Source organism: Polypterus senegalus, chromosome 13 (genome assembly GCF_016835505.1).
Source record: "Polypterus senegalus isolate Bchr_013 chromosome 13, ASM1683550v1, whole genome shotgun sequence".
NCBI classification, from domain to species: Eukaryota; Metazoa; Chordata; class Cladistia; order Polypteriformes; family Polypteridae; genus Polypterus; species Polypterus senegalus.
In genome coordinates, this window is record NC_053166.1 from 71,118,425 (window position 1) to 71,134,167 (window position 15,743).

At 37.8% G+C, this 15,743-nt stretch overlaps 1 protein-coding gene across 3 annotated transcripts in view; it reads left to right on the plus strand.

Moving 5' to 3' along the window:
* mbd1a (methyl-CpG binding domain protein 1a) overlaps positions 1–15,743 on the plus strand; it is a 315,995-nt gene that overhangs the window by 195,506 nt on the left and 104,746 nt on the right. For all 3 annotated transcript variants that reach the window (XM_039775021.1, XM_039775022.1, XM_039775023.1), the window contains one exon: positions 13,825–13,968. In XM_039775021.1, the coding sequence (XP_039630955.1) occupies positions 13,825–13,968 (144 nt within the window). The remainder of the gene's footprint in view (positions 1–13,824; positions 13,969–15,743) is intronic.

Consider the following 15,743-nt stretch of genomic DNA (forward strand, 5'->3'; position numbering starts at 1 on the left):
ATCATGGCTGGTGTGAGTTTCTAAACTCATGTGGGATTCCACCCAACGGGACGACACGCGGAAGAGCGTTCCAAAGCAATCGCAGTCTCCCAGCGCTGTAGCAGTTCGCCGTATAAGCGCATCCAAAAAGATCGCAGACATGCTATAAGCGCCTGTCGTCAATGGGTCATACAAGGAACATTATAAAGATCCCGCTACAATAAATAACAGCGCTGTTGCTGTTTCAAGCTGAATGAAGCTGGTGTTAAAGTACTGAAACTCAGCTTCGTGTTTTGTGGAGCAAGATGGGGACTCGCACTTCATAGTGCGCGCACACACAGTCACAATGCTGTAGTAAACCGTATACGCTCGTGCGGATGTTGACTATATTAGTGAGGCACACAGACTCAGATGGAGAATAGGAGACGAATGCCAGAGAGAGAGAGAGAGATGCGCTGGGTGAGCAAGGTTAGGAGAGAGAGAAGCGCTGGGCGAGCGAGCGAGATAAGGAGAGAGAGAGAGAGATGCGCTGGGCGAGCGAGATAAGGAGACAGAGAGAGAAGAACCATCAGCTCAGTTGTGATCACATGACGCTCAGCAGACAAAGTGTATCCATACTACTCGTATTGCAAGACATCGCTCGTTTATCAAGTCAAAATTGATTAAAAATTTTTGCTCGTCTTGCAAAACACTCGTAAACCGAGGTTTCATTGTATATGTGTATCTGTGTTTTTATGTATGTATGTATGTACCGTATATCTTCCAATAGTAGCCCCAGCGTTTATTCAAAAAATTATTCGGACGGCCCGGCGTTTAAAAAAAGACCGGCGGTTGTTGGAGACCGGCTATTATTCGCCTCGCAGACGGAATGGTGATGGGTAAACGGGATTCATTTGGCAGTAAAATACGGTACTACCGTAAGCATGAAAAACAGGTACGGTAGACGTCAAATTTCCTGCCAATTATGCCACCAGCACTGGCCTGCACCAGTCCGAATTTCGCACGAAAGCGCTCATCAGCCCGACAAGTCCCCTGCGGAACATAAGGAAATGCAATAAGCTCCAAACTCACGCATATACTATACGTACGACATGAGACTGGATAAGATGCAATAAAGTACAGTACTTACCATCTACTCGTCGTCTGAATAGGTAATGATTGCTTCGTTATTTGCGAGTTCTTCTTCTTCCTCTTCTTGTGATGGCAATACAGGTACTCCCATTGCTTGTTATCGCGCAGTAATCAGTTTTATCAGGATTAATGTGTCGAAGATGGCATTTTCATGTTCTTCCCGCCACCTCTGCCCTCCCTGTGGGGTTATGATTGACGTGGAGATGAAAGGGCAAAATGTACACAAAGAAATTTCTTTTTGACTTTCTCGCTTCCTCGATAGCCGACAAAACATTTTTGACACTAAAAGGTATTTACCGTATGATTCACTGCAGGAGGGCGGTAGCCCAGGTAGTACGAAAAGAGGATTAGCGTACGAAAAAGGTGGTGGATCATTGGAGATCGGCGTTTACTACAGACTGGTGCTTAAAGGAGACCGGCTACTATTAGAGACCGGTGTCTATTTGTCGTGACATCTCTTCAAACCCGGCGTTTATTGGAAACGGGCGTCAATAAGAAGTCGGCCACTACTAGAAGATATATGGTATGTATGCGTTTGTGTGTATGCATCTAACTAAGCAGTTACTCAGACATTAAAAAGAAAAGCTAATTAATGTTACATGTGGTATTTTATTAGATATATAAAAAAAAACTACACACAGAATTTTAATTATACAGATGGATTGAAATATAAAGTTTTGCTTCTAAAGGAATAATTGTTTCCAGTCTCTTTGGGGTGTGTTCAGCACTTCACAACGGCGGATAGCGCTGGAGGGGAACTTAGGGGTTGGCAGAGCCCCTTAGTGATAAATAATAACTTAATACATAGCTTAATAACTTAATGTTGGAGTTTACGATAGGGCATCTTGTATTTCTAGACATATTAAGCATATGAATGGGCTGTTGTATGGAAAAATAACGCTCCTGTGTTTCTCTGAACTGGTCTTTGGGCAGTGGTAGTGTTTACCTGATAGCAGCACAGAAAAGAAGTAGTTGTTGGGATGGCTGGTGTCATGGAAAATTTTCTTTGCCTTGTTCCAACATTGCTTGGTGTAGATGTCCTGAAAGTTAAGGGGTGCACACCCAGTGATGTGTTCAGCTCACCGTGCCACTCTTTGCAGACCCTTGTTGTCCTGCCGTGTACTGTTTTCAAACCAGGCAGTAATCCTTCCAGTCAGAGTAGTTTCGATGGTGGATGTATAGACGTTCTTTAGCATCTTGGAAGGCAGCCCAAGATGCTGCTGTGCCTTCTTCACCAAGCTTCGACATGCTTGGACAGAGTTAGGTCATCCGTGATGTGGACACAGAGGTATTCAGAGACTGTCCACTCTCTCCAACTAAGTGCTATTGATACTGAAAGAGTGTTGGTACCTCTGCTGTTATCACCCAAAGTCCACAGTCACAGTCCTACATTCAGGAGTAGACTTCTGTCCTGACTCCAGTGTGACAGACTCTCCACTTCATCTAGGTAAGCCTTCTCATTGCTTTTAGATCTCAGGTCTACCACTACTGTATCATCAGCAAACTTGACATTTAATTTGAGTTGAGAAATTGTGTTCTTAAATGAAGATTTTTTTTTTTTTTTATAAATGCAAAACAATTTTGTCTCTTCTTGTGGATTAAAATGGAGATGAGAGGACATTGTTGCATATGTGAAAATAAAAACTTCATAACTTACCAAATGTGTTCGTTCTGAAGCACATGGTTTTCAGTTTTGCAGATTCTCTTCTGTTTTTAGGCCTTGTTCACATGGGCGTTAAGTTTTTGGATAAACGAACTTGCTCTGAACGTCCTAGACGTTTATGTTGCATTTTGTGGTGGTGATCGATTGACTTCTACACCGACGTTCGTTTGTCTCTGTCTAACGCCAGCCTGCAGCCCAAATTGTAGTTTGTGTGTTAACCTGTGGAGGCAGTGTCGGGAACTGGATATGAAAGCCCTTGTCATTTTATTTGAGGTGCCTCCTTTCAATATGGACCATTTTGCTATGTTAGATATTAATCTTCTTGTTTTAAAAATACTCGTAATACGGCGACGTAGGGAGAGAAAAATCACCGCCGCTACTGGGTTCATCCTCTGACTGCACAACGTCGGTTAAAGGAAGTTTTTTTGTGCTTAATGAAGAAATGCGAATATTTCCGCGCAAGTTTTTTAATTACTGTCGGATGTCGGTTTCCACTTTTGATTGTCTGCTGCAGCTGGTGCAATGCCACATTGCACGCCGATCAACCAATATGCGACTTGGTGTTAGCCCGAGAGAGACTACTTGTCACTTTGAGGTAAGGAAACAGTAGTCGAGTGTACGCTTACACCGGTGTTATGCACTGAAATGCCCCCCCGCCATGGATTGCCCCCCTACATAATCGTTATCAAATATTATATTAGAACATAAATTAATAGGTTCATGGTTTACAAATTACATGAGACAATAAAATAAAATAAGCAATATGAAAATATATATGTTGTATATGAAAACATAAAAATATTAATATTTTTTCATATAAAACATGTAAACTTTTATATTGTTTATTTTATAATAAAATTACTTTCGTCAAATTTTTCGTCATAAATAATATTTATTTTTATTATTATTATTTTTTATTTTATTTATTATTATTATTATTTTATTATTATTATTGGGATATATCCGGTCCTCCGAAGCGTAAAATAAACGCGCAGAAAACGAACTAGAAGCGGTTTCCTTGCGTTTGTTGGGTTTTGAACGCCAAGAAAAAGCTGCATGCAACGTTTTTTTGATGCCGTATAAACGCGCTGCCGGACAAACGCACGTCACCAAAGCCCGTGTGAACACTCTCATCGACTCCTACGTGTAGAAAACACTCAGCGCTTGATCCGCTCACGGACGCTTCTAACGCAAAAACGCTCGATTTTAACGCCGTGTGAACAAGGCCTAAAGGTATGCATATGGCAAGAAAGTTTTTTCACAGATTCATTGCAAGGTTAAAAATTAAAAGCACATTTTTAGGTGACAATAATACTGTACACCGTAAAAAAAAAAAAAAAAAAGTTACATTTACAGTAAAAAAGAAAAAAAACTGGCAGCTGTGGTTGCCAGAATTTTATCGTAAAAAAGAAGGTGACAATATTTTAGGTGTACGGTACACTGCGGTACACAAAAATGTTGAATTCATGGTAAAAAACTGGCAGCTGTGGTTGCCAGAATTTTACTGTAAAAAAATAAGGTGTCTATATGTTTAGTTCTACAGTGTAACCTTATAGTAAATAACTGTTTTTTTCATTACAACACATTATAATAGAAGTGAACCTTTAACCATAACAAGAAATCTATGTTCAGTCCCAAATATGCCAATCATTAAAAAATGTTGGCAGGGTCAAATACAAGTACACAATCTGCATCAGTAAAGTTCAACAACCAATAGCAAATGTGTTTTATTGTTTTTGTGCTAAACTCTTTATTCAATTAAAACAGATTAGTTTCTTTCCCAGTTTTCCCATGAATTCCATGACTTTATCATGGTTTCTTTTTGGAAATGCTGGTTTTATGATTCCATCATAATTCCATTATGATTCCATCATAAAACATAATCAAACCATAATAAAAAGCAATTTAACAAATACACAATTTAACACTAGAATTACCAGAGCCTACGAAAAAACTCGTAGGTCCGTCCCACCTTAAATCGCTTCTTAAAACCATTCTCACCTCTCCGCCAGCATCTTTTGTTAATCTAAATGTGCTGATAAAAGAAAAGCTGCAAGTAGCCGGCTATTCCATCCCCCCACTGACTTAGAAGGTGCACAGACTTCTCCTAGCTCATGCCTTGATTGATTATCTGGGAGTGAAGTGGAGTTTTAGAGTGGAAATAATAGATCATTATTTGGAATACACGCATTTCACGTGTGTTCTGTTTCTACAGTAATCCGTGTAAACACGTTTTTAAAACAGAGAAACGTTTTTCATATTGTAGTAGTAAATGACAAAATGTAGGCATAAACTATATAAATGTATGAAGCCTGAAGTCCAAATATCAAACACTTTCACAAAAGGTACAAATATAACAGAACAAGTATGCTTTTATTCAAAAATATAACTGCAGAAAAAAGCAGCCTTAGTATGCCACATTGACACACACTTACTACAACTGCCACAGTAGCGTAATGGTATCAGCCACTGATTAGTAATAAAAAGGTAATGAGTTCGATCTCGCACTACTCAGTTTTGAGAAGTAAACTGCTCTTATTCTTACTATTTTAGAATAAAAACATACATTTGATTTCAGTGTGTAACAGCCAGTGTAATTTATGATACTTGTAAAGGTTAGTTTTTTTTATTATTATTATTATTCACTTTTCATTCTCTCAATCGTGTTCAGGATCCTTCCCTACCCCAAAACTCTGCTGTTTTCACATAAAGATGCGCTATAGCTCTGCAGCGTACTTGTGACTGCATTCGCGCACCAATGCTTGCGAACTGAAGTGCCTGCGTGCACTTTTTGCGGCATTACACGTCTATTTTTTGAGCATGCCCGTGTCGCTCAAACACAGGAACATATGTTGGTGTACAAGTATAACAAAACAAGGGCACTTTTATTCTAGAGTATAAGTGAAGAAAAAATAAAACAAGTTACAGTAGGCGGTTGATACGACAGCTTGAGTGGGGGCAATGCTAAGGACTGCTGATTTCCGATCTGTGCTATATAAAATCATCACATTCAAATATTAACAATTCCCACACACCCTTCCTACATTTACGACATGTGTAATTGTTGCATTGTACACATCTCTCTGTGCTATGGTTGCTATTACACTGAATGAGCACCTGACATTGTACTTTTTTCTCTATATAAATAACATTCAACCTATAACGCGTCTCCAAATAAATCACATTTGAGCTATAGCGCGTCTTTATGTGAAAACAGCAGTGTCAGATGGGAAGGGGGGATCATGAATGCGACTGAGAGAATGGAACTGAATTTAAAAAAAAAAAACTAACCTTTACAATTATCATGCATTTACACTTTCTCTTACAGACTGACTGAAATCAAATGTATGTTTTTATTCTAAAATAGTACAGTACATGCAATATTATTTGAAAACGAACAGTGTCATATCGGGTTTGAATACACGCTGATGCTGTTACAGAAGGTGTCAGCTTATTCAGTGCAACAGTTTCAATGCACAGTACCTGCAATATTATTTGAAAACGAACAGCGTCAGGTCGGGCGCATATTCAAACCCGATCTGACGCTGTTCGTTTTCAAATAATATTGCATTAGTGCGATGATGTTTTTACATATATTGTCTCTTTCATTCATCTTGCTGTTTGTAATCGGTGACCGCGTGTTTTTTTTCCCCGATCTTGCCAGTTCGCACATGCTGCTGTATGGTGGTGTTTCTTTTGTACTCCAGGACATGCAGAGGACATAATGGTACAGAGCTGTAAGTTCAGCGCTATATGCAATCAGACAGACAGACAGGCAGAGAAGGCACTAGATATATAAATAAACAGGGAAGGCACTGTATAATAAATATATAAAAAAACAGCTAAGGGGATAGATATATAGATAGATAGGAAGGAAAGGCACTATATGATAGGCAAATAGGGAAGCTCCTATATAATAATAAAATTACTGTTATTACTATATAGATAGACAGGGAGTTCAGGCAGGCAGAACGGAGAAGGTTAAAAATAAATAAGTTTTCTCTCCACCGGGGAATCGAACTCGGAATTTCTTGAAGTACAGCAAGCCTGCTGCGCTCTAAGTGACAAAATCTTACTACTACACCACGGAAGCAGTTGTTAAATTCTTGAACCTTTTATGAAAGTGTTTATTTGATCTTTCGCCTTCAGGCTTCACACATTTTATAGTTTATGCCTACATTTTGTAACATTTATTACTACTTTTAACATTGTGTTTACACAGATTACTGTAGAAACGGAACACACATGAAATGCGTATGTTCCAAATAACAATGTATTATTTCCACTCTAAAAGTCCACATCACTCCCAGATAATCGAGGCTGGGAGATGTTTGTGCACGTTCTAAGTGGGGGCGATGGAATAGCCAGCTGTTTGCAGTTTGTTTTTATCGGCACATTTACAGGACAAAGGAGGCTGGCGGAGAGGTGAGAACTGTTTCAAGAAGCGATTTAAGGTGGGACGGATCTACAAGTTTTTTTCGTAGACTCTGGTAATTCTAGTGTTAAAAGGATTCAAAAACTTACTTTGCTCATGGTGTGGTCCTCTTTTTCTTTCAGGCTCTTGATTCAAATAGTTCTCTCTTGTCCATGGCCATTAGTAAGATACTCGTACAGGGGAGAATTTTCTCTTTCTTCATATATAAATGCCTACTTACCCAAATTGCCTCTGATGTAGTTTATTCTTACCCATTGCTTCCTATCCACATTTTCTTGCTTTGAAGTGCCAAACACAACAATATTATTTACGCCCTACCTGCTAGGTGTTTCAAATTGTTCAGCAGATATTTACTCAATATCATTTCCCAAATTTTTGCTGATTCCACTTTCAAACATTCCTTTCCGAACTTTGCCCGTACTGTAAGAAGTCTGTCTGCATTTTCAGTAAACCATGCGTTTTCAGTACCATGCACCATAATGCAGAGTACAGGCAAGATTGGGGAAAAAAAATTATCAAATGGCATAGCATTTTCAAATAGTGACGTTTTCGTGTATGAATGTGTGTATGCATGCGCAAGAGAGTTAGAGACAGATTCGATCTCATTCAAGTGGATACTGAAATATAAAACACTTTTGCAGAGGTATAACGAAACAAGTGTGCTTTTGTTCAAAAATGAAACTGAATAACAAAAAATTAAAGTGACAACAAGATACCAAGTGGACATAATTCACTAGCATTTGTGTGTCTGTTTACACTCCTTCAGTGATATCTTTTACAGGTAGAAAAAAATTACACCGGCTGTTACAGACTGAAATCAAAGGTTTTTGGGCACATACACTTTCAGCATGACACTGCCAGATCTAAACACTAGCATGACGAAATTGCTTGCGTACTAAAGTAACTTCAGCTGTAGGTGGAAGTCCCATTTTACTTATGGTACCAAGTAGAGTTGCGTTGAGGTGCAGCAGTCCACTAGCCAGCGAAAGTGCTGTGAAGAATCCATCTGTTGATACGGTTCTGCCTTTGTCCAGTCTGATAGCTGTCACGGGACATCGTATCTTTGATTGCCGGTACAACAACTAGTTCTGAGCAGGCATCAATCGCAGTACCAACTGTGGTCATTGCTGTTTTTGTGCAGGCTGCTTGTGCCGATCGACACATTTATAAAACAAAAGACACTGTTGGAAAGGTGTGAAGGAATTTAAAGTGGGCCAGGATTGTACGTTTTTTCATAGGCTTCGGGGATTCTAGTGTTAATCCATATGGCCGGTTTCTTTTCCTTTACTGTTTGTATAATTAATTTGAAGTTGTTTCATACTTTCCCTCCCTCTTCCCCAAAGTTGTTTTGTTCTATACAGTTTATCATAGGTTTATATATTTTAGGCATATTAAAGGTGTACGGTCTTCTATTTGTAATTTTTTATAGTTTAAATTTCCTCAAACTCCCTCTCATTATATACCTTGCTTTGTCTCCTGTCCTGCCACTCCTTTCTTGAATTATTTTAATATATACTGTATAGCTGTGTACCTCAGCTTTAGGATGCATTTGAGGTTAGGGCAATCTTTCCCTCCTTTCTTTCCTATTTTTGTAAAATTTTCCCTTTTTGACCCTTTCGCATTTTGAGCTCCAGAAGAAGTAAAATCATTGTCTTCCAATTCTCTTAAAGATGTCTTTCCTTGGTAGATAAATCGATGCCAGAAAAAAAATTTAGGAAGTATAATCGACTTGAGAAGATATTTCCCCACATAACTAAGAATCCTTAGTTTCCATGTCCCTGTCACTTGTTTCACATATCTGCACATCCTTTTCCAGTCTCTCTCCCCTTACTTTTTGCTTCCAAACCATATTCCTAACATTTTGTATTGTTTTTATTATTTTGCCACCTGCATGACCAAAAAGGTATGAAAAATATGAACATAGATTTTGTTTCTTTCAAAGAGTTATTAAAATGAACCCAGGTGGTGACTTAGAGGGTAGGTAGGAATCATTGTTCAGACTAGCTGCACTGAGGGAACCACAAAAAACTACAGTAATATATCGTGTCAAGTGGTTAGATGTAGTCCAGACTTAAAAAGCCACTACAGAAGCGCAGCAATCAAAAAATGTGTATGGATAACATCATTTGAGATTATGACTAATATATACTGTATATTTGTTTATATTGAGTAATATGTATGACATCTCAAATGTTAAGAACAGAGTACAATTATTCAACTATATATTTTAAGAAAGAGCAAATGAAAGGAGGAAAGAAAAATATTTAAAAGCATTATTCTGGCACTAAATTATTTTCACAATATCTGGTATGAATGTAAAAATAAAAAAAAAATAAAAACAAAACAAATTAAAAAAAATAACAAGTTTGCATTTGTATCAATATTCCAACAAACTTTACCAGTAGTTCAGAACAGATAGAAAGATACAGTTAGAGGTATAGCTTCATTGCCAAGTGAGATTTTTAAAGAATAAGTTATTTGTCAATAAATAACATTCTTTTCAAGGGAGTAAACCCGAATCTCTTATTACCTCAAAGAAGAGATGTACAGTGATCCCTCACTATATCGCACTTCGGCTTTCGCGGCTTCACTTCATCGTGGATTTTAAATGTAAGCATATCTAAATATATATCACGGATTTTCCGCTGGTTCGCGGATTTCTGGACAATGGGTCTTTAATTTAAAGTACATGCTTCCTCAGTTTGTTTGCCCAGTTGATTTCATACAAGGGACGCTATTGGCGGATGGCTTAGAAGCTACCCAATCAGAGCATGTATTACATATTAAATAAAACTCCTCAATGATATACGATGTGCTTCCCGAGTGGTGCTTGATTGTTTGCTTTTCTCGTTCTCTCTCACTCTCTGACTTTCTCTGCGCCTGACGGAGGGTGTGAGCAGAGGGGCTGTTTGCACAGAGGCTGTTTGCCTAGAAGATACGGACGCTACTCTAAAAAATGCTGAAAGACTACCTTCACATTGCTCCCTTTGCAGCTGCATTATCGCGGTGCGCATACTTAAAAGCCCAACAGCACGTATTGATTTTTTGATTGTTTGCTTCTCTGTCACGCTCTTTCTCTCTCTCTCTCTCACTGACATTCTCTGCTCCTGACGGCGCTCCTTTGAAGAGAAGATGTGTTTGCATTCTTTTAATTGTAAGAAAGAACTGTCATCTCTGTCTTGTCATGGAGCACAGTTTAAACTTTTGACTAAAGGGTGTTATTTCATGTCTAGAGGGCTCTAATAATGTTAACAGTGTGGGAGAGTTTATAAGGGCTTAAAATATATAAAAATAACCATACAAACATATGGTTTCTACTTCGCGGATTTTCACCTATCGCAGGGGGTTCTGGAACGCAACCCTCGCGATCGAGGAGGGATTACTGTATTACCATAAAAGATTTCTCCTGTGCGAAAGGGCACTGGTTATTAATTGCTGTCAACAAAATTCAGACACCTAAAAACTAAACTGGGATGTGTTTAACTCATGATTTCCTTTCCTTAATGTAAAGGTTTGCTTTCTAGCACATTTCAATCTCAAGTGTTTGAATTATTCCTTGACTTGCAAGAAGTGCAAAGAATACTGTATCAGTTCATATGCACATATTCTGGGCTAATATACCTCACTTACAAACAGGCTGAAATTGTATAAGGAATCATCTGTATCTAATACATCAGTCTTGCACCCTGAACATCCAGTAAATGGCAATTTTGAAAGTTGAATTTGATCTGTTAACTGCACTGCCTTCAGTAAAACTTTTGTTTTTGATTTTGATTCTGTGCTGCCTTGCTTCTGCAAAGTTATTCACTTTTTTCCACTAGTAATGGATAATAATTTTATATGGCATCTTTTATAGAATCCAATGCTGTATAGTACTTTTCCCATCAATAAATACAGGGTGAGCTTTAATGAAGGTCATTGCGCGAGGTAGAAGCAGACGAGTGGGTTGGGGGTCCTTTGATAGATGATCCCTTGTAGTTTTTAGTCGGCAACATGCCTTGGTCCAGTGCACACCATGCTTTTGCTGTCGAAATGTTCTTCAAAAACAACAAATTCATCATTTTAACGGAACTTCTGAACGCACTTCAGCATTCCTCCTAACGGTGACGTCCCATATTGGAAAACAGTTCTTCAGTGTGTGGCTAAATTTAGACATACGGGTACAACACTGAACAGAAAATCTCCAGGCCATCCTCAAACTGTACAACACCTGAAAACATCCAAGCTGTAAGTGCATCAGTTTTGCAGTCTTCTAGATGTTGAGCGTGCAAATATGCTTCTGCCTTGGGCATTTCCAACATGTCCTTGAGAAGGATTTTGCATGTGGACCTTAATTTCCATCCATATAAAATGATGGTAGTGCAGGAATTCACTTAGATAGACTGGGAGAGCGGTAGAGAGTTGTATTTGAACATTCTGCAAACCGTTTATCGAGATAACATCGACACGTGCAGCCCCGAGACACATTTCCATTTGAATGGTTGTGTAAATAGGCAAAACTTTTGCTTTTGGGCTGAAACCACCCCTCGTGAACTTCATCAGAGAGCACTGCACAGTGAGCGTGTTACAGTTTGGTGTGCCGTTTGAGAATTTGGCATTGTAGGCTTTTACTTTTTTTGGGGGGGCGGCAACAGTCACCAAAACTTCAGAACATTACATTGAAATGCTAGAGAACTTTTTGCAGCCCCAACTGGAAGAAATGGATATGGTGGATTGCTGGTTTCAACAGGATGAAGCAACAGCTCATACGGCGCAGAGATCCATGCAAGTTTTGCAGGAGATGTTTCTGGGAAAGCTGATCTCCCTACATGGCGATGTCAGGTGGCCTTCACGTTTACCTGATCTCACTCTGTGTGATTTTTTTTTTACTTGTGGGGCTATCTCAAGTCGAAGGTATACACACACCAACCTCAAAACTTTGCAGCCCTCAAGGATGCTGTTTGCCACGAAATTGCCACTCTTCCCCTTGAAATGGCCAAACAATGTGAACATTCAGAAATTGTCTCGAAGAGTGTATCGCTAATGATGGCCACCAACCTGAAGACATCATTTTTAAAATTCAGTGAAAAAAATTTATTTTGTATACCCTTTCTTGTGTCGTAATTTAAGTTTATTTTATCTTGTACCATTTTGGTAGAATAAATGTTTGAAATCTGTTACTTCTTTTTGGTTCTCCCTGTATAAACCATTAAGCAATCCTTTGAGTAGAACACATGCTGTTTAGTAGGGGCTAACACAAAAATGCCATCTTGTGTTTTGCATACATAACAATACATCTTTTGAAGGCTCTTTTAAAATAAAAGGACCTTGCAGACAGACAATCTAAGATCACTTCCAATAATGATCGCACAGTGTAAGTGGCATGATTTCAGCCTTTAACTTCAAGGTTTGAAGTCCAAAGACTTGAACACTATGCCACATGCCACATTGCCTGCCTATTAAGAATGGGATATATTTGTAATGCATGTAACAAATGTTATTTTGAGATCTTTGAAAATTGAGGAATATCTAAAGCTTTTGACAGTACACTTTTCCATGCAGGAAATTAAGTACATACCAAAAAGGTTTAAGTTATTGTCACAAGGCATACTAGCTGCTAAAATCAACCCATATGTTGAAAGTGGTGAACTTCTAAATAGTAGCATTATTTATAAAATTTATTGTTGTGTGTGCTCTTGTCCATGGAAAGAGCAAACACATGTTTTAAAAGCATGTATTATATAATCTGTCATATCAACTTTAGTAGACAATATAATTTCAGCACAATGGGCATATTTTTACTATTACTTACCCCACAACCTATACTTCTTTAAACAAAAAACATCTGTGTTCACAGTAATGATTCACAAGGAAATTTTTGAACACTACAAAGCAAAAATAAATAGGACATGCAAAAATATACCTGTTTAAAATATATTTTCAGGCTGTGAAGATATGTAACAATATGTATTTACACAAAGACAAAATTCTCAATTGATGAATTACAATTTGATTATTTACAATAGTATATTTTCTACTACATGGACTATATATGTGTGTTGTTATTTTATTATTATTTTTAATTTAAAATAAAACTGCACTTTTCCATTTGCTAGCAGAAGGTACCATGTAGTGTTGGTACATATTGGTCCTTTTCTTGTTGGAAACCTATGTTATTGATATGTATTAGATCTGGGATGTCTCAGATGTATATTGTATTTTGCAACTTTTTTGTAATTTTTACTTTTGGTTATTTCCTGTTTACTTATTGTGGAATTTTTAAAAAAAACAGCTGCATGTTTTGGAAAACGTACTATGAAAATCAAAAAACTTTGATAGATACTAGTGCTTGGATTCTGAATGTTAAATCTGTTTTTATTTATTTTTTTATTTTCTTTTCCATACTGAGAATTTCTTTAATAAAGTGGCTGATATAATATTATTACACAATTTACTTATTGTAAAGAATCTTTAAGTTTGGAAATGAATGCAACATTAGCCACCTGAAACATTTGTTGGCAGTTTCCCCCACCCCTCAACAAGTGACAGTTAAATATTGATTTCAGTGATGTAGCTGAGTAATTCAGTAAATTAGGTTGTAGCATCTGAATACTTACTGTTTTCTTTCATTTCAAAGGCTATTTCCTAAACAGCGAAAAAAGAAGACTGGTACTGGAGAGAATTGGGAAGACTGGCCAATTTTGGGAGAAGGATGGAAGAGGAAAGAAGTGTTTCGGCGATCTGGGCTCTCTATGGGGAAAACAGACACTTATTATTTAAGGTAAACTGGAATATTCTACAGAATAGGCTAAGACTCCTTGTGATCCTGTTTTAGATTATGCTGGTTTGAAAATGTATGTGTGCATGTAAGTATGTGTGCACTTTTTTGTTATGTTTTATATAAATAACAGTAAAATTGTTTTTATTTTCAGTTTATTATTTATTGAAGCATACAGTAATCCCCCGCTTATCGCGGAGGTTATGTTGCAGACCCACCCGCAATAGGTGAAAATCCGCGATATAGAAAGACCACATATTTTTTTATAGTTTAAGCCTTAAAATACCCATCCCACATGCTTTAAACACATGTAAACTTATTAAAACACACTTTGTAAACACATATTTTATGTGGATGTCGGGCTAAGGATATGAGTTACATCTCTCTATTATAAAACATTTTAACTTCATGCAAGACAAGGCAGTGAGACAGGATAAGAGCTGCTGTACAGGCTTTTAAATGATTGACACGCAGAGCGACAAGCTGAAAAAGCATCTTGGCAGACCTGGGACAGAGCCAGCACAAAGTCCACTTCTCCTTAGTGTGCATTCAGCTCCCCTTCACAACCCGAAGTGGCAGGAACGTAGAGTGCCAGGGTGGGGTAGGGGGAGGGGGGTTTTGAGCGAAGCGATTTTCGCCCAATTCGGGGGCACGTTAGCTGAACCGCGATAGAGCGAGGGATTACTGCATTTAGATAAGAGGTCTTATTGTGCATTTGTATAATAAGGCAATTTGTTTTCTATGTCAAATACTTTCATTTACTCTGAAGAAATTTTTTTTCATATTTTTAAACCGCTAATGCAGATCAGATAATTCTTCCACAGGAAACTGAATACTTGTTACTGAAAATTTTCTTTTCATATGAAGTCATAATGATGATAGATATTTTATATACCCATTTGTTTAAGGTTTTGCAGGCATATACACTTTGCCGTACCAAATTGAATTTCAGAATGTTGTAAACCCCTGTATTTGAGTAATTTACTATCTTACATACAAAACAGATAGATCTATCTGCAAACATATTAACCTGTTTTCATGGATCTAAGCAAAGTCTTTAAACCTAATGAAATTTTTAATGCAAAGCTGGGTAAAACCTCTTGAAACTCGCATAAAAAAGATTCCTACATTTTTGTGTGGCAGATATCCAACCTGATACAGGACTGTACGGGTAGATTCCAAAAATGGTTGCAATAAAGCTAATGGAAGGACTTGCTAAGGTTTAGAATAAGCACACACCTGTCAAAGCTGAAATAAAGCCACTATTATTGAGAACCATATTTTTCCACCAGATATATGTCCCAGTACTTTTTTCTGAGAAATACCTGGGTATCCAAAAAATGCTGCATTGTAGGCCCATTGCAAAACTTCAACACATAAGCACCTTTGTCGCCCTACCTCTCTCAAATAACATATTAAGAATAAACATAGTAAAAATATATTTAAGTGTATATTCACGTTATTTGTAGAAAGCATGAAGGACATACTGTAGCAGTGCTGGAAAAAGTCCAAAGAAGAGAGACTAGGATGATTCCAGGGCTACAGGAGATGTATTATGGGAAAGTTTCAAAGAGAAATCCCAAGAACTTTTCTGGAGGGAAAAAAAAATTGAGGTGCACTAGAGTCTAATCTGAGTCAGACATAAGAGAATTTGCATCTATCTTTTAATTGTTACCTTTGGGGTCTGTAGGAAATTACAAACTCAGGACTGCTAAAAAAAAAATACCCAGCCAGCTTGTCTTGCAGTCTTTTAGCTGCTTTCTAATAGTTTAAATTCT